Source organism: Montipora capricornis, chromosome 6, assembly GCF_036669925.1.
Source record: "Montipora capricornis isolate CH-2021 chromosome 6, ASM3666992v2, whole genome shotgun sequence".
Classification (NCBI taxonomy): Eukaryota; Metazoa; Cnidaria; class Anthozoa; order Scleractinia; family Acroporidae; genus Montipora; species Montipora capricornis.
The window spans coordinates 73,057,512-73,074,600 of record NC_090888.1 but is presented as its reverse complement, the minus strand read 5'-3'; the positions used below and the strand labels follow the sequence as shown (position 1 = coordinate 73,074,600).

At 38.3% G+C, this 17,089-nt stretch overlaps 3 protein-coding genes across 4 annotated transcripts in view; 1 reads left to right on the top strand and 2 right to left on the bottom strand.

The window, feature by feature from the left end:
- Positions 1 to 4,644: 4,644 nt before the first annotated feature.
- On the bottom strand, positions 4,645 to 10,530 carry LOC138054485 (large ribosomal subunit protein uL13-like). The gene is made up of 9 exons (XM_068900935.1): positions 10,333 to 10,530; positions 9,978 to 10,050; positions 8,961 to 9,026; positions 8,447 to 8,548; positions 7,826 to 7,911; positions 7,182 to 7,241; positions 6,119 to 6,166; positions 5,928 to 6,002; positions 4,645 to 4,773 (listed from the first exon to the last, which is right to left on the bottom strand). Exons 1-9 carry the CDS (start codon positions 10,345 to 10,347, stop codon positions 4,693 to 4,695), a joined length of 606 nt encoding a protein of 201 aa, XP_068757036.1. The 5' UTR covers positions 10,348 to 10,530; the 3' UTR covers positions 4,645 to 4,692.
- Positions 10,531 to 12,046: 1,516 nt separating this feature from the next.
- Positions 12,047 to 15,179, bottom strand: LOC138054483 (uncharacterized). 2 transcript variants are annotated; one of them, XM_068900933.1, is made up of 3 exons: positions 14,892 to 15,179; positions 14,458 to 14,773; positions 12,047 to 12,482 (listed from the first exon to the last, which is right to left on the bottom strand). In XM_068900933.1, exons 1-3 carry the CDS (start codon positions 15,161 to 15,163, stop codon positions 12,381 to 12,383), a joined length of 690 nt encoding a protein of 229 aa, XP_068757034.1. In that variant the 5' UTR covers positions 15,164 to 15,179; the 3' UTR covers positions 12,047 to 12,380. The 2 variants fall into 2 exon arrangements, with proteins under 2 accessions (XP_068757034.1, XP_068757035.1); XM_068900934.1 differs by lacking the exon at positions 12,047 to 12,482 and adding an exon at positions 13,077 to 13,502 and having other exon boundaries at positions 14,892 to 15,173.
- Positions 15,180 to 15,290: 111 nt separating this feature from the next.
- Positions 15,291 to 17,089, top strand: part of LOC138054482 (radial spoke head protein 3 homolog B-like) — a 6,967-nt gene continuing 5,168 nt past the window's right edge. Inside the window, exons 1-2 of the mRNA XM_068900932.1 lie at positions 15,291 to 15,555; positions 16,256 to 16,343. Of these exons, the coding sequence (XP_068757033.1) occupies positions 15,446 to 15,555; positions 16,256 to 16,343 (198 nt within the window). The 5' untranslated portion in view covers positions 15,291 to 15,445. The remainder of the gene's footprint in view (positions 15,556 to 16,255; positions 16,344 to 17,089) is intronic.

The window sequence follows — 17,089 nt, the reverse complement described above, 5'->3', positions numbered from 1 at the left end:
ATCATCCTTGTCCATTGATCCAACATTCCTTGGATTTTCATAGTGGTCAATGACCTATCAATAAGAAATCAATAATAATAATAGCAGTGATGATGATGATGATGATGACAAGTCAGTCTCATCTGATAGGAATGCTTCATTTTAGCTAGCTGAGAAGCTCTTTCAGTACAAGGACCAACAAATGCTACTACGTACATGTATTATTGGTGCACAGAGCATGATCACATGAACCCTTTGGTGCCACAGATCCGTCATTGATTAATTTCGTCCCTGGAACTTTGGAGGATTAATAAGAAGGATACCCCATAACCAAAGCAGTTTGCACTAGATGTCAGGACATGTTGGTGTGCCAGACAACTTAACCCTTTAACACCCAAACCGGCCTAAACCGGCGAGTATTTTACTCTGTCTAACGCCAGACGATTTTACTCATCAATGGGGAACCACCGGGAGTCAATGGGTCAAGTGTCCCTAACTTGGAGTTCAACTCCATTTCTTTGGAAAAACTGTTATCTTACTGTGTGGCAAAAGCAAAAATTTAAAGTGATTTACCGTACCTCACCAGCTTGACTTGCTTCTTAAATGAACGTGAAGGTTACCCTGCTAGCAGTTGGTTTCTCCTACCCTTCCCGAGGGGAACCATTGCGAGCAACCGTTAGATTTTCCATTCAGCATGTGCCAAGTACATCACGCCCAACGTGATGCATTTGACATCACTTTGTCATATTTTGTGGGGAAAAATATAGAATTTGTCCCCTTGTTCACTACCCAGCAGGATTGCCCAAACACAGCAGCTACATAGCTGAACGCATGTGCAAACGTGAAAACAAGTTTACTAACTCATCAATTTATTCGTCCTTGATGCCGGATGGCAGCTCACTGAAAGAAACTAACAGTTGCCAGCAGTGTTTTCTCTCGCGGGAAGCGTAGGAGAAAGCAACTGCTCACAGGGAAGGTGAAGGTAAATAACGTAATAAATGCGATCATCATTATTGTTGAAAACTGCAATGTACATGTAAGCTTGCATACACATACTCCCTGCATACCATACACCTTATTCCAAAATGGCCGCTGATTTATGCGGATACAAATTGGCCCTTGTTGCCTCGTTCAAGATAAAATATTCTTTTGAATTTTAAGCTTAAGAACGAGGCATCAAGGGCTAATTTGAATAAAAACAAAAGAATATTTAAAGTGCACCTAACCCCAAAATATAATTGTAGCTTGAATAAATTTCCATACTTATTGAAAGAATTTTTCGATTTGGGTGAATTCTCGATTTTCTACGTCTAGTAGAAGTTGAGAAACATTTGGTTCAATTCCGCAACCTGGGGCGAGTCGAGCTGTGATGTAGAAAGGAGAACCGCGTGAGAGTGCTTCTCAGTGTTGTTTACTATTTTCACAGCATTCTTCTGTTAGCTTTTGGAATTCTTCTTTTTTTAACAGCACTGAATGAAAAACACACTCCAAAGTCGTCCATCCTAAGCCATCTCTTGGAAATGTCGAGGTTTTGTTCATCGCCCAGATCAGCTGAACAAACAAAATCTTCACGCTTTAAATGTTTGGAACATAGCACTGAAGATTGCGATGGTTGCCATTTTGCTCGCTTCAGTCGAACAAAATCGACCCATTTCTTCCTTCTTTTCTTGGCTTCTGTATGATCGTCGTTGTAGAAGAGAAATACCTTCTTTTAAATTTCTCACGTTGCTGCAACCAGCAGCAATACGTCTCTTTGGCATTTTCTGGACTACAACAGTGGACCATATGCGAACTATGTGAACTATGTCAACACACTCGTTCTCCTTTCTACGTCATAGCAACTACTAGCCCCAATCCTCCCGTTACTCGGACTTGAACCAAGATGGCTGCCATTTAGGTGCGATTTTTCAAACTTTGAGGGGCCATAAAAGATACTAGATGTGAGCAAATCTAATAATTTTTTCACTAATGTACCATAAAAAACATGGTAAATCATTTCCTCCAACTAAAATTTCGGGGGGGGGGGGGGGGGGTTAGGTGCACTTTAAATGGCGGCCATTTTGGAATAAGGTGTATGCGTTTATTCCTGTTGCAAATGTTTCACCTCTCAAATGCACATGACTACCTTATCATCACTTATTTTCGTGATTGAGAAAATTTCGTGAAATTAAAGTCCTGCCAAAAAAAGTTGCCGTGAAAATTAAAGACGCTTTCCATCTGCTAGAAGTATAGACCCTATGCAAAAATGGCTGCCTTTAAATTATTCTTTTGTTCATATTCAAAATAGCCCAACTAACCTCGTTCGGGATAACAAATTCTTTAGAATTTTTATCTCAAAAACGAGGTTAGTTGGGCTATTTTGAATATGAACAAAAGAATAATTTAAAGACAGCCATTTTTGCATAGGGTCTATACATTCGTGTCAGAGGGTTCAAATTCAGTTGAACACATGTGCTTATTCATCATCATCTGACTCATCTACATGTAGCTGAACTACTGTAGCTCCTGAAACACTTCTTCAGTACAGTCTTCAAATTTCCCATCGGCATCTGGCTCCCTATGGTTCTCTGTGATCAGCTGCTTGAGCCTCTTCATGATGGCTTCATTGTTTTCAGAAGCGTCGATCTCCGCAATCAATTTCACTGGAATTCCCAGCCCTCCTTGCACAAATGGACGTTTCATAAACGAGCACCAGTTTCTTAATTCGTGAAATTTAATTACCTTGAAAAACGGTGATTCGTCAAAATCGCGAAATATTTAATAAGTCCCGCGAAAATTATATTCCTATTCCAAATTAGCGAAATTAAAGTCTCGCGAAAATAAATGATAACAAGGTAGTCAAAATAATTATTCAAATTTCGGAGAGTGACAAGAGCGAGGATATAAAATCCCGAAATCATGTTTCCGAGCAAGTACAAGTGGTACGTGATCATACATTTGCAGAAGGCATAAACAACGACGCATCAGTCCATTCTCGATATGAAAAAAAAAGTAAAAACGCAACTTACGTTCTTATGGTAGAATGCCACTGTGGCTTTGACCATCTGATTCACTCTAGCCTCTGCCAAACTGCGCAAAGTAGGTCGGAAAAGCGCCATACCTCTCTGTAAATCTCTTACTGCAAATCGCCAAAGTGGTTGCAATTATTACACAACGACTCAACTGCATTACCCATAATACTTTTTAAATGACGCAACAATTTCATTGGTAACCACGCCATCATGGCCAATGCAAATGAAGCACTTATCAACAGCACAGGCAACCCAAACGCACAATTCGAACGCTCGGTCGCAATGATTTGTAGGGTTTCGGAATGGGAAACATGAAATGCCTAAAAAAAATCGGCTAATCCTAGTTTACAGCGAGGAAAATAAATAAAATAACTTACTCTTACTTCACCTTGTGTCGATTTGAGGCGCTCTGGGCTAGTTTTGAAATTTGCTCCTATCTTTCCTGGAAACTCGCAACCTCTGAAGCCACTGATTACTCCGCGATCGAAGACGATTTAATCCCAAAAATCGGCTGGATTCATCCTTTTGTCCACTCTCACGTGAAGATAGATAACAAACGATATAGCATAAAGGCCCAGAGTCCGAAAACAATCACCACATGCTTAGAGAACAAGCCTTTATATGATATCTTTTGTTATCGATCTTCACGTGAGAGTGGAGAAAATCAAGTCGATTTTGGGGGTTAAATCGTCCTGTATCTCGGAGTGATCAGTGGCTCCTGAGGTTGCGAGTTTCCAGCCATAGGAGCAATTTACAGAACTAGCCCGGAGCGCGTCAAATCGACACAAGGTGCAAGGTGAAGAAAGATTAAGTTTATTTTATTTATTTTCCTCGCTGTAAACCGGGATTAGCCTTTTTTTTTTTTCGGTATTTCTTTTTTCCCAAAGCCCTCACCGAGCATTCAAATTATGCATTTGGGTGGCCTGTGTCAACAGTAACAATAATAGGTAAGGTATCTGGAATAATTTGGTCGGGGACAATAATGAAATGGTTTCTGGTTTGTTCAGTCCTCACTTGCACTCAGTTCTAAATTTCCTGGGGGAGGGAAAGGGGCTAACAGGTTACCAAAGTAACATACTGTGTGCGATCATTTGCAAATGTTTTGAGGTATTGGCCAAAATTGAAGAGTCCTTCCATGTGAAACCATGTTCAACACTTCCCAATTAGTATACTGTAGGGAGGCACCTTCCTAAAATCCTACAGTAATAATTATTTCATAGGTTACAAGTCCTGCAGTCTTGAGACAAATTAATCTTGGTGTATATTTTGTTTCCCCAGAAACAAATGAGCTTCTGGCTTCCCTTATTAAACTTTGACTTTTACAGCTCATTGAGAGTTCAAGAAGGAAAGACAAATGTTAAATATCTTGTTTAAATTTTTCCCTGATTTAAAGTAATGTTATTGTGATCTTTGATTTTCCTTGTACCACAAAACTAATGGATCATCATGTACTGAAAGTTTGAGTAAGTGGTTTACACTACATGCATACAAAGTGGTATACAGTACAACATATGGAATTTTTTGTCTCTGCTTTGAGTCACAACATGACATGCATCTCCAGGGGGGCTGGCAATTAGTGAGTGAGGAATGAACAAGGTAAACAAGGAGACTATGTGAAAGTTTACTTGATAAAGAAATCAATCAAAACTCAAAATGAAGAGTTTTACATGTTTATTTCAACCAGGGCAAAAGATGATTTACATCAGTGACCATAACTTTCCAAAACTTCATTCAGAGCTTTAAGCTCTTCTGACTTGTTCTCTGCAGCCTTTGTTCTTAGTTTCTGTAAAACAAATGCAAGCAGTCGGTGAATACTATAATACTTTTATATTATAAAAGAACCAAAAGCGATGGTATTTGAATGTTTCATTTGGGCTCCTGGGGACCCGCATGTCTCACCAAGTTGGAGTCCCAAAGATCATTTTAGGGTCCAAATCTTTTTCCTCCAAAAAACATGGTTTTGTAAAACCACGAGTAGCAGATAGCTTAGACTTCTATATGGCTATTTTCGTCATATAAAATTCAAAGCACAACAAAGAGTATTGACAATCTCAACTGAACAATAAGCAAAAAGCACTGTGAATAGACTGAAAGATGACCGGTTCCTGTTCTCCTACTTTCCATGCACCCTGGTAGTCACTTATCCAAAAAGACACCATGATGTCTCCCATTTTTTCCACGGTTTGATGTCATAATTTAATACAGGAGTAGTTGTTTGCCTTTGATACACGTGTGCCAGGTTAATCAAAACAAGAAAAACAACGGCGGCAAATATGTTTTCACTGCAGCACGTTATGTCATTTTTCTTTTACTGGTCACATACAAATAGTTGTTCTGTATCCCAGGATGAATTGAATTTTTGAAATTACATTTTTTCCCTACAGGAAAATGGAAAATTTCTGCATTTTAACATGGTTTCTGGTATTAGGAAGGAAGGAATATTTTATTGTTTTGCGATACAGCGATATCCCATAGGCCACTTCGAAAAGTACCATATTCCTCTTTGTTTGCCCCCCCAGATTTTGCATACGCACTGTTACCAGTTTCTCTTGGGAATTACAATGGTCCCAAGATATATCTAAAACAATGGGTATGCAAAATTTGGGGGGGGGGGGGGACAAACAAAGAGTATTATGGTATTTTCCGAGTGTAGAGTGTATGCTTAAAATTAATACCAAAAATATGTTCACAACACAACTGAAACTTTATCAAAGAAGATGGCCCTAGATTCTCCTTTTTGCTACTCTTAATGCCAAAGTATGGCCAAGGAAAGAAGCTGCCAGTATTTTTTGAAAATCCTGCAAAGGTTTTATTATTCTCATACATGTAGACTAGTTACTGCTGATTTACAAAACAGAGGCTTGCAAAGAAGAGTCAATTCATCCTGATACAGGGTGTCTACACTGTATTATAATATTAAAATTTTTATGTTCTTACCTCCAGTTTCTTCTTGTGTTCATAATACACAGCTGCTTTGGCCTTTCGTTTTTCCTCCAAGGTCTCAAGGACATCCTATAATAAAACATATTCTAATTCAGCATTTTGATAATATTACTAGTACTGGATTGGCAGTTTCTACACCGAAGAGCAGCTTCTCACTTTAAGCCCTCCACTATTTTAAGCCTTACCTTGTACTTCCAGCCAACCTCATGTGAAAGCCTACCAAGGACACAATACTGCAACAAACCAAATCATAAAAATACTTGAGTCCTTACTTGTAGTGTACATACAAAAAATCAAACTTTGAAGGCCTGTTATTATCACTATTTATTAATAACTACAATGCTAAGTTGAGGTCAGGTGACTGAGACATCCTGCAGCTTCCATTAGTGGCAACCCGCTCCAAGATGGAGATTGCACCGATGGCTGGCAAAACCTGACAACCCAGCCATGAGCCCCCATGCCCCTGAGAAGACAGGCACTTGTCACACTCAGATAAACAGTGGAAAGTAGAGGGAGGGAAGGAGGGGGAGGGGAAGGACAGGAAAAACAAGGCTTCGAAACCCATTTTTCACAAAAACAAAAACTACATAGTTTCACCAACCCCTCAGGGACATTAAAATAATTCATTATTATTTGAAGACCATTCAAACAAAAGAAAGTGGTTACAAAAGCCATACAATCAGAAACAAAGGAGTAAATTAAGGACGGTGCCTACTATTGTTATTGCACATACGTTCTGAGCATCTCAAGATACTCGAGTTTCCTATTGGTGATGTTTACCAATACAGTGATATTTTTGCGCAGTTTAAATTAAAACTATCCAGAGAAAGTAGATCTTAGTAAGTACTCTTGGTATCCAAAAAGAAAATTGGGGTAACCATGCATTTTTGAGAAATAATTAAGATTCAATTTGAGAAAGAACGCCATAAATTTCTTAGTATTTTACAGATTTTTACAAATATTATTCATAAATTATCTTTAAAAAAAGCGTGGTTACTCCCAATCTTCTTTTTTGATTTCAAAAACACTTGTTAAGATCTACATTTCCTACATAGTCATAAACCGGGGCAAAAATACCTTTGAATTAGTAGGCACCGTCCTTAAAGGGGGTTATTGAGGGCTAGAACAACAACAACAGCAAGACCAAACACCACCCCTCGGTTCAAAGTCAGGTCTATTGACTGCTTGCATCAATGCTTCCACTGTAATTAAAACCATTTGCTCAGGCTGCATATTAACACATGCTACCTTCCTTCCTGGCTTTAAACGTATAACTCTAAGGGCTGTTGGTACAACCATCCTCTTTTCCTAGCAAAACAATCAAAGGAATCCATAAAATACTTTACTCAGTATCTGTTACCACAAAAGTAAAAAAATGGAGTATGGTATAGTACAATGATTTTGTAAGATGAGAGCACCTATCGCTTGCTTTTTTTTTGCAAACACTGTTAGCTTCCCTTTCCATCTGATTGTATTAATTTTGTGTTAGTTACAGTCCATTTTAACACAATTTTCAGTGCTGGAAATAATTTTGTTTACTTTGTGGGACATGTATCTTTTTAAAATCATTGTTTCAATAGATCACATTGCAAATATGATTAGACACTAATTAGGAGCATAACAAGATCATCTCACTGAGCAAAGACTCAATCTCCAGGAATAAAATTAATTGAGTATTTATGTGGCTTTGCAGTTGATGAAACACATTATCAGGCAATTGTCAAATTAACTGTCGGGAACTTTTGCTTAAATTTTATCATAGAGTCAGTTAAAAAAATGCTAACAAATTATTTGTTAATATTGTCAACAGACAAGAAACTTTAATATTATTTTTGATCAGACAATGCCTAGTCAATGTGCTAGAGAAAAAGAAAATAAAAGTGTCCACATACTTTGTCATAGGGGTGGGGAATACCATCAAAAACTTTGAGCCGATTCATGGCTGCTTCACCTCTCTTTGTTTTGTGTGGAATCATGCCTGAAATTGGCCAATTTTGAAAATGTTACTGATATGTTGAACATGAACTCAGAAGACAAGACAAAATAAGACATTTCATGTTTGATGTAGATAAAAAAGTCTACAGTCAAAAAAGCATGTTTCTATGCCAACAAATTAAGCAGCATTGACCTCTGGGAGCGAGACAGCAGCTTTTACTGTCTAACACCTGACAATGTTACTCGTCAATTGGGGTGGGGTGGGGGGGGGGGGGGTTTAGTAGTCAATTGGTTAACAACCTCTACCTCCACCCTGGGAGTGAGACTTTTTAGTCTGCCTAACACCAGACGATAAGTCAATGGAGGACAGTTCAGGAGTCAATGCGCTAAACTAAATCTTAACAAGAAGGTATGGAAATTAGACAGTCTGAAGCATAAATTTGCAGGATATAATAACCATAATGTAAACTAGGATTGAGACACATGATTTTCAGTTAAGCTTCCCTGGAAATTTTGCTAGTTGTATCAGATGTTTCTGCTCCCATTTCACAGATCTTCACAGACAAGTGTTATTTTACCTCGAATTGTCCTCCACATGATTCTGCTTGGAGCACGAAAGTGAAATGGTCCCCTGCTAGGCTTGGTGTTGGTTCGCTTCCGCAGGAAATCAAGATATTTTACTGACAAAAAGAATGGATAAGTCACTAAACGTGAACAAATACAAAAGTGCACTGTGTTATAATAAAAACTTTGCTAACAGGAAGCCAAAATTTCTAATTTGTGTATCACTATGAACCAATACAAAAATAGAGATTCTTGATTATCATTATTACTGTCTCCCATTGGATGAAACAAGCCAACTTGTAGGGAACCCCTTTGCAAGTGTTTTCCTGTGGAGGAACCTTCTTTTAACTCAAGCCTTGTTTTGTCTGTATTATCAATATTGTTGGAAATGTTCATTATTATTAATGAGGGTTTTTGTTATCTCTGCAGACTATTAGTCAAATGGCTACAAGTAAAAGAATCCACAGGTTTCATCAAGAGGGTGGAGGATTGAATGGTGTTTCTTGAATTTACAGTCTCTCTACTCACATTTGTTCCTGTAAAAACTTCCACTGATGTTGACCTTTTCACATCGTACAATAATTATCCTTTGCCCTGAAGAGGAATTTGGTTGTCCTTCATGAGTATTAAAATAAAGAATGTCATTGACGATCCATTGAAAAATCTACAACCCAAATTTATCTTTTCTGAGGCATAATTTATGCACTAGTCAATTGAAACCATGGCCCTCCCCCCTTACTCCGGGACATAGCGGGGAAGTATGGGGTACATGGCTGTGGTATTATGCTTCTGTACCTGTGCATTTCTCTGGGAGGACGGGGACCGTAACAGTTTGTTAAAATTATCGGGGATGTTTCGCGGGGCTTGTATTGCTATCCTTGACAGAGTCCAAGCATTGAAAAATCTTCCAGCATCAACATGACAGAGACAACAGAAACGGTAAGCTATAACAACACAGGGTTTGATATTATCACTGTTTGGGTAACATTTCTTTCCGTTCCACCCTGGTTGCTTTGCCTGATTCCGTGCGCTGCAAAGGTATACACAACGATTCTAAGTTGTGATAAAAACCTTGGCAGCTATCGCATTTGTCAGCGATGCAAGACAATCATTTTTAAATATGAACTTAACAAAATCTTCTAGTTACACACTGGGGACATGGCAGTGGGGATTGTAACACTCAAGTTTCACCCGTGGGTCGGGAGAAAGTTTCAAATGTAATGACGTGCGAATGTTACATCCCCCGCTACGTCCCTGGGGGTGGAGGGGGGTTTCAATTAGCCCCACAAAATTCAACTCAATTTATACTTCCTTTACACTATATTTCGTTCACGACCCCACAAGCTTGGCAGCTTCAACTCTTATCGTGTTTAAATAAAGGCTTTATCAAGGACATACACTCCCTGAAATCCACTCCCAAGTTTAAGCTTCTTTCCTTACACTATAAAGTACAACTAAAGCAAGTCCCCTGGCTTCAAGATTGCTACAGTACGAAGTACGTTAAAGCTATTACTACGTGTATGTGCAAACTTAATAGTTTCTCACCAGATAGTAGACTCTTCGCGACCGTCGATGCTAAACGGCCTAACAAATGGCCTGATCCATCGATGACGATTGACTGAAAATTAAAATTGGTCTTCTTGAACCACTCTCCAAAACAGCAGTTAATGAATCACCTAGGTATGCGTCTTTTAACTTCGGTTCAATATTCATGGTGATACGTACAGTTAAGCTTAAGTATGGAGGACCAGAATAACAATCAATAATTGCGAAATATCTTCCGTAGGGCGGTGTTCTTTTCAATGCTACAAGACTGTATTACAAATTATCACAGTAAAATAAAAAGTGTATTTATTTCATTCCAAAGAAAATGGACAGGTTTTCACGACATCGTTATTACCTTCCTGAAACCCATGATCGAGCCTCTAAAAGAAAGACTGAGTGGTACATGTGAGATTCATATCAGGGGCGGCCAGACATCGGAACAGGGCAAAGCTTGGTTACACAGTACGTAGGTTCCAGTACTTTCTCACTCCAAAAGGCTTCACGATCGACACACGAGGGACAGCCCGCGGAACTCACAATAGAATGCGTTTTCCTGGAACGCAATAAAACTGGCTGAAAGTCTAACTACATTTCTTATTGAAGAGCAGGAAAGCCCTCTGGAAGAGATTGGTATTAAAGCCTTCCCCAGTGCCCCTTGAGTCTCTCTTAATTCCTCAGGAACGAAGTTAAAGTAATTTTTGCTCACGATTTGAAAATAGTACTAGCCATAGTTATCTGATGCATTATGTAAATTGCACAGAGGTCAGGCCACAACACCAGGAACTCCATGTCCTACTCTTGGGTCTGTTCCACTGAGTTATGAACATTGAAGGGTTGTGGGACGGGGCCTACAGTTTATAGTCTATTTGTATTTGCTGTTTTATTCAAACCTTTCTACAGTATTTTAAGTACTTATTTTTACATTTCACTTGATTTGGCTGCCAGTTTCCCGTCGATGAATTTAGCAACATGTCATGACACAGCCCCTTTAATTGAAGTCAGAAAATAAGGTACAAAAGGCACCACACATTCAGGAAGTCGTTTAAGCAAGTCCTACCTATTAAATAATAATAATTATAGCCCCCATATTGGGTGCATGTTTTAAGGGAAGTAATTTTTCTCTAGGCCAGAAAGGCTCATGAGACATGCTTGTAATGATGAATAATTTGTGCTGACTGCATAGGACATGTTCTAGCAAGGAGCGAAGGTAATGTAGTTTTCATGCTGCTACATCAGGGATGTTGCTAAGCTTAATACCCTAGCTAGCTGGCAGCAAACTTATTTAACCAGCTGAAAGAGACCCTCTAACATTTAACCATACCACAAAGGTTCAGTGGATTTTCAAGCCTTGGCAACTGGGTTACTAAGTGGGTCACCTAAGCTCTTTTTTTTTAGCTTTTTTTGTGTGCAATATTCCAGCTGAGTTCTTCTCTCATGTACACCTGAACTAAGAAAATCCAATTACCGGAAGGGTTTTAGCCCTTAGACAAGTAGAGCATTTTCTCATGTAACCTAAAATTATAAAGAAAATGAAGTGCTGGGTTGATCTGCTCTTAGGTTATTCCTAGTGTTACTGTCTTACTTCCTCCATGTTGACAGCCCCTTTGATGTTATCTGACCCATTCCAAAATTCAGGCCAAACATCAAATACTTCATTTATATTGACCACTGCAAACCCTCACATTCAATGAAGAAAAGAATACTAACTTGTTGGCAATTATTATCAATACGCATGGCCAAATGACAAACTGCCCTCTGTAAAATGCGCCTTTTTGCACCCAAACAGTAAATGCCCAGGCTGAAAATGCATTTGCTTTCCTGATTCTGATTGGTTGCAGAGATGTCAAAGAACTTTGCTTGGCCAATGAGATCCTGAGGATACCATTTCAATGCTAGAGTCAGCACAAATTTTTGTGGCTGAGTTTTTTTGCTCTTGTTTAGCTGATATTATTATACCAACAACTTTCCATACCATAGCTTCCTGCTACATCTTTTCCTTATCAAATGAATTTATACGATTTGGCCTTCTGTATTGATAATAATGATAATCGATCATAATCGATGAATTGTCGGGCATATAGTTTATTTGTGTCTGTTGTAGCACCATTTTTACCCTTGCTCTGCTCGGGGATTGTCCTGTTTACAAATTTCATTGTTTCAGTTTAATGATTCTTTACCATCAATACAAAGGAAAAAAGCTAAAAGATGGCATGATAGTAGCTGGGGAAACTTAATTCCCATTCTATGACCATTCTCCTTTCAACAAAGTCAAACTGATGCACTAAAAAAGGCGATGACTGAATTGTTAAAAGGCAATCTTTTAAAATAAAAAACATCCTAAACAATTACTATTGAGACCTTTTAAAATACTAATACACAGATTATAGAATTTAATTTAATTCTTTATGGCCATGTTACAGCTATTTTCTCAAATTTCTTCTTTGGGGTATTTATTTGAATGTCCTTATCACTTGAGCATGAGTCATTTGTGGAGGAGTTAATTTCCTAAGGAGAAAAAAAGAAATTATACAAATACATTAACCCCTCATCCACTACTGTCATCTTTGTCCAGTCAATGAAGATGTCATTCTCCACATCCTGATTAACTAGTGACAAGTTAAACAACTTCCTGTCAACCTTTTTCAAAATTTGAAACAGGATTTCTGGATGCAAGGAAGGTGGAAATACCCAGGATACACTAACTGGTGTTCTCAAGCCTCTAAAAAACGAAAACCAGTGACTAAGAGTTTGAATGTGATCTTTCCTCGGAGGCAGTCAATTTGGACACAAGTTTTTTCCTTTGGCCTTTAGTAAGACAGACAGACAGACAGACACATAGGTAGATAGATACACTGTAGATAGATAGATATAGTTTAATAGATTACTTCTCTAAGGGTTTTTCAGAACCTTTGTACAATGTACATGGCAAGCGTCAACGATTTGACTTCATTTCAATGCCAAAGTTATTCCAAATAAATTATTCACTGCTCTGTATGCAAAGGTGCCCTGGCCACAGGCCGGCCGATACAAAGGAATATTAAAGTTTAACTCCTGACCTCTTACAGCGTGAAGTACGCTACCGTTTCCTTAAAACCAACATTTTTGACGAATTTGAAGGGCAGAGTTTATCATACTGTTTGAAATTAGCACACACGAAAATTTAAATTAGGAAGAATGCTGACTGTTTGTTGACAGCCAGGAAATAAATTTTCGTGAAATTACATGTAATCTGTGTGAAGCCATTACATTTTAAGTACTTTAATTCTGAATGATAAAAAAAAAAAAAATTATATCTGCAAGCAAACATACAATTACGTGTAAACGTGAACGGCTGCTTACATGATAATGGCAGAGCACTACCTTCTAAGGAACACGAGCATGAAAAAAACATCTCTTGAAAGTTATTTGTATCGTCCTTGTTTAGATTCACATAATTGCCATCTTCATCCTTGTATCGTATCCGCAAAGTGCTTGACATGTGATGTTGCAAGCTACTGCAGGTCCATCTGATAGTCTCCACATTAGCTAAGAAAACGAATACTTGAGTACAATTCCATCCATATCGTCTGCTTCTATATAAAACTTTACAAAGATATCTTTGCTGTTCTCAACTTTTACTTGAAACTTCATGCCAACCAACTAATGAACTCAAAACAGATCAAGACTTCTCATCTCGCCACACGTCAATCACAGTGTCTACCTATGCCCACTTTAATGTGGCGGCTTTGTGTCAAAAATGTTGGTTTTGTGGAAATGGTAGTGCGCTTCGCACTGTAAATGTGAACATAATGAAGAAAAATGGTGAACAAACTAACAAAAAAGGTAGAGCTCTCAAGTCTCACACATTTTGATGCAATCTCATGTTCTAAAGCTGACTCGAGCATTTCTCATGCATTGGCACTCTTCTGGTCGGTAACTCTACCTTTAACTGTCATAAGTGCTCATGAATTCCGAATTCGTTCCCTCACTGGCCTGGCACTAAACTTTGACCAATGTTCAATCTGTTTGAGTGAGAATATTTTCTTGTTTCTTCAGGACTTTCACCCATTACTATATGAAGAATAGGCCGATAAGTTAGCTCAGGCTAACAATAATAACATACATGTAGGCTCTCTTAGCAAGCAGCATGAAAAAACCAAAATGGCAGACTTCACGGTGTATTCCAGCGATTTGAGAAGTTTGAATTTCAATCATTTTCTGGGGAAGCATGCTCATTTGTGCCTGGGGCGCAATCTCCAGCAAGCATAATTTCTCACTCTTTGGAAACTTTTAGACTTGAGAGCTATGTAACACAATTCATGCAAAGAAACAACTTTCCAATCTTTTGGCAAACAAACAGGTGCTTGTTGTCCCTGTATGAAATGAAAGTTTACTATTTCTTTGCATAAATTGTTGTAATCATTTCTTGTTCTGTACTACTTTTTCTCTGAGAAAAGACTGTGCCTCTAGCAGCAAAAATACTGAATAGCATCATCATTACCTGTTGAGTTTTACCATTCAAAGTTGATGCCAGTTTGTCCTTTAATGCACATTGGGAAACAGAGGTGTTCAAGTTGAGTCCCAGAGTTTTTCTGTTTAATTTGACAACTTTTGCCTTTGTAATTTTGCTCATTACATTGTGATTATGCCCAGAGCTCGAATCCTGAGTTGGGGAAGATGCACTATTAATGGAAACTGAATCAATTCCCTTGTTTATGAACTCCAGAGATAGTGTCTTTTTGCTCATTTTACTACTGCTACTTGGCACTGTTCTTGCTATTTTGCAATTAGATGCATCAGAAGTTTCTTCTGATTTCCTGCAAAACAGAGAAGACATAGACAACTTTAAAACTCCTTTACACAGTTAACAATCCATCCAATTCTTACTTTATATTAATTCTCTGCATTCAGATTCATTTACTGAGTAAATATTACCGTTTTAGTAACCGTGTTATTGTATTCTTGCCCTGTGAGGTGCCTCTTTGTTTGCCACCACAAGGTATCATTCGTTTCGCCCGCCGAAGTTGGTGAAGTCTCTGAGGTAATGGAGTGACGTACTTATGGAACAGTTCGACAAGATCACTTTTCTCTAAATCCATAAGATCCTGGAGTTGCATGCAACGCTGGCATAAAATCTCAATAAGCCGTTCTTTAGAGAGAATTTCCGGGAAATCAAGTTCATAAAGAGAAGTTCTCGAGTCCGCCATGTTGACAACCAACTGCACGTTTAAAAGCAAGATGTTAATTGGCTTTTAGGAATCATCCAAACAACCAATCAAAACTATCGTCTTATTCTAGGTCACTGCTCTGTTATTGCCATGGGAACGGTGACGTATCCTTTCCTCCAAACAGATTCATTGGCAACGCCATGTTGTTTAGTCGAAAGTGTCTGGACAAACTTGATCGGTCTTTGTAAACTCACTCTATTGAAATCAGTATAATTAGGTTCAGAACCTTACGTCGTAGGTTTGAATCCTGTTGATCGAAGGATGGCTGCCGTTGTCGCCCAAAAAGGAGACGGCACAAGAACGTACACCTTTGCTAGTCAACCACGGCCAGTTCAACAGAGGAAGAAATTTCGCGACCCTCTCACACAAGAGTAAGTGATGCAATTGCTTATAAGTTGCTAAGTTTTCATTTCATGGGATGCGGTATTTTTGTCAATAAAATCATACATTTAAAGAGCAATATAACGTCCTGAAGATGAGGACATTAAAAAGCTACAGTTGCTGCGTCAGGAATACTGTACCTACCAAACACAACTTCATATGGTCAGTCGATTATTTCCAACAGCTAACAGGGTTCCCTGATTCTTCTATCAAACTAAAAAAACCACTGATATTTGTAATTTTTGTAATAGTTTTGAGAATTTGATAAGATTGTGGTAACCAGTCTTAGTAGTGTTAAACAGCTACCATGTTCATAATTTTGATTAGTATCACCCAACTAGTGGACTAATGCAAATCCTGCATTTTGATTGGCTACGCTACTAGAGGACTGTTATGAATAGTCCTCTAGTAGAGAAAAGCTTGCATGACGCTTTCTTTCGTTTGATTCCCAAAAAACTTTTTTTTTAAACTTGCATTTGCTAACTGTATTATTGCCTTTTCTGTCCGACTAGTGGGGTTATACCAAAACAATTAGACTCTTCGCCCTCAAGTGCCACAGGTCGGCTTTGCCTCATGGGCTATTGACCCGTATCCCTTCCAGGCTATGGGTCTAATCGTTAAATAATACTTACCAAATTTCATATGGCCCTGGCACCTTAAAATAATGTTTCTTTTTTTTTTTTTTTACAGAAATGAGAGTCCTACACCATATGGTAACATCATGTATGATCGGAGAATTGTCAGGGGTAACACATATGCGCAAAGAACCCTACCTGCAGTAAGTTTGTTCAACTACAGAAAATGTAGAAGATTAGAGGCCAAGGTTTTGAAAGCCTTATTAAGGACGGTGCCTACTATTGTTATTGCGCATATGTTCTGCGCATCTCGAGACACTCGGATTTCTTATCGGTGATGCCTACTGATGTAGCGATATTTTTGTGCGGTTTAAAACTATACGGAAAAAGTAGACCTTAGTAAGTACTCTTGGTATCCAAACAGAAAATTGGGGGTAACCATGCATTTGTCAGAGATAATTAAGCTTCAATTTGAGTAAGAACGCCATACATTGCTTTGTATTTTAAAGCTTTTTACCCCCAATTTTCTTTTTGGATTTCAATAACACTTGTTGAGATCTACCTTTCCTGCATAATCACACACCGGGGCAAAAATGTCTTTAATTAGTAGGCACCGTCCTTAAGGAGGGCCAAGCAGAGCCCAGTGACCTAAACTTAAACCAATAGATTTAAAGACAGAGTTAACTGAATAGAGTGTAATGTGAAGTGCTAGATTTCAATCCCATATGAACCATGTCATTGTTAGCCCTACTGATGGAAATGGGCCCACACAAGGACAGAGAAAAACTAGACAGTTTTTGAAAATAAATAAATTTCTAATAATTAGCAAATAAAAAAGTTATTAGGGTGAGTTCTACTCTAAAAATTTATTTGGCAGTGGTTAACTACTCTTCACTTTCTTCATTGTCATGCAAATTTGAATTGTTGATAATGAAGAAATCACCAGTCT

Excerpts from the sequence above, each read along its gene's own strand:
- LOC138054485 (XM_068900935.1), bottom strand. Across the intron at positions 6,167-7,181 it reads GTTTAAAGCCAGGAAGGAAG|TATTGTGTCCTTGGTAGGCT; the intron begins GTAGCATGTGTT and ends GGTTTGTTGCAG. Across the intron at positions 4,774-5,927 it reads AACACAAGAAGAAACTGGAG|AAACTAAGAACAAAGGCTGC; the intron begins GTAAGAACATAA and ends TTTGTTTTACAG.
- LOC138054483 (XM_068900933.1), bottom strand. The coding sequence starts at position 15,163 with ATGGCGGACTCGAGAACTTCTCTTTATGAACTTGATTTCCCGGAAATT. Across the intron at positions 14,774-14,891 it reads ATAACACGGTTACTAAAACG|GAAATCAGAAGAAACTTCTG; the intron begins GTAATATTTACT and ends TCTGTTTTGCAG. Across the intron at positions 12,483-14,457 it reads TGAATGGTAAAACTCAACAG|GAAATTAACTCCTCCACAAA; the intron begins GTAATGATGATG and ends TTTTCTCCTTAG.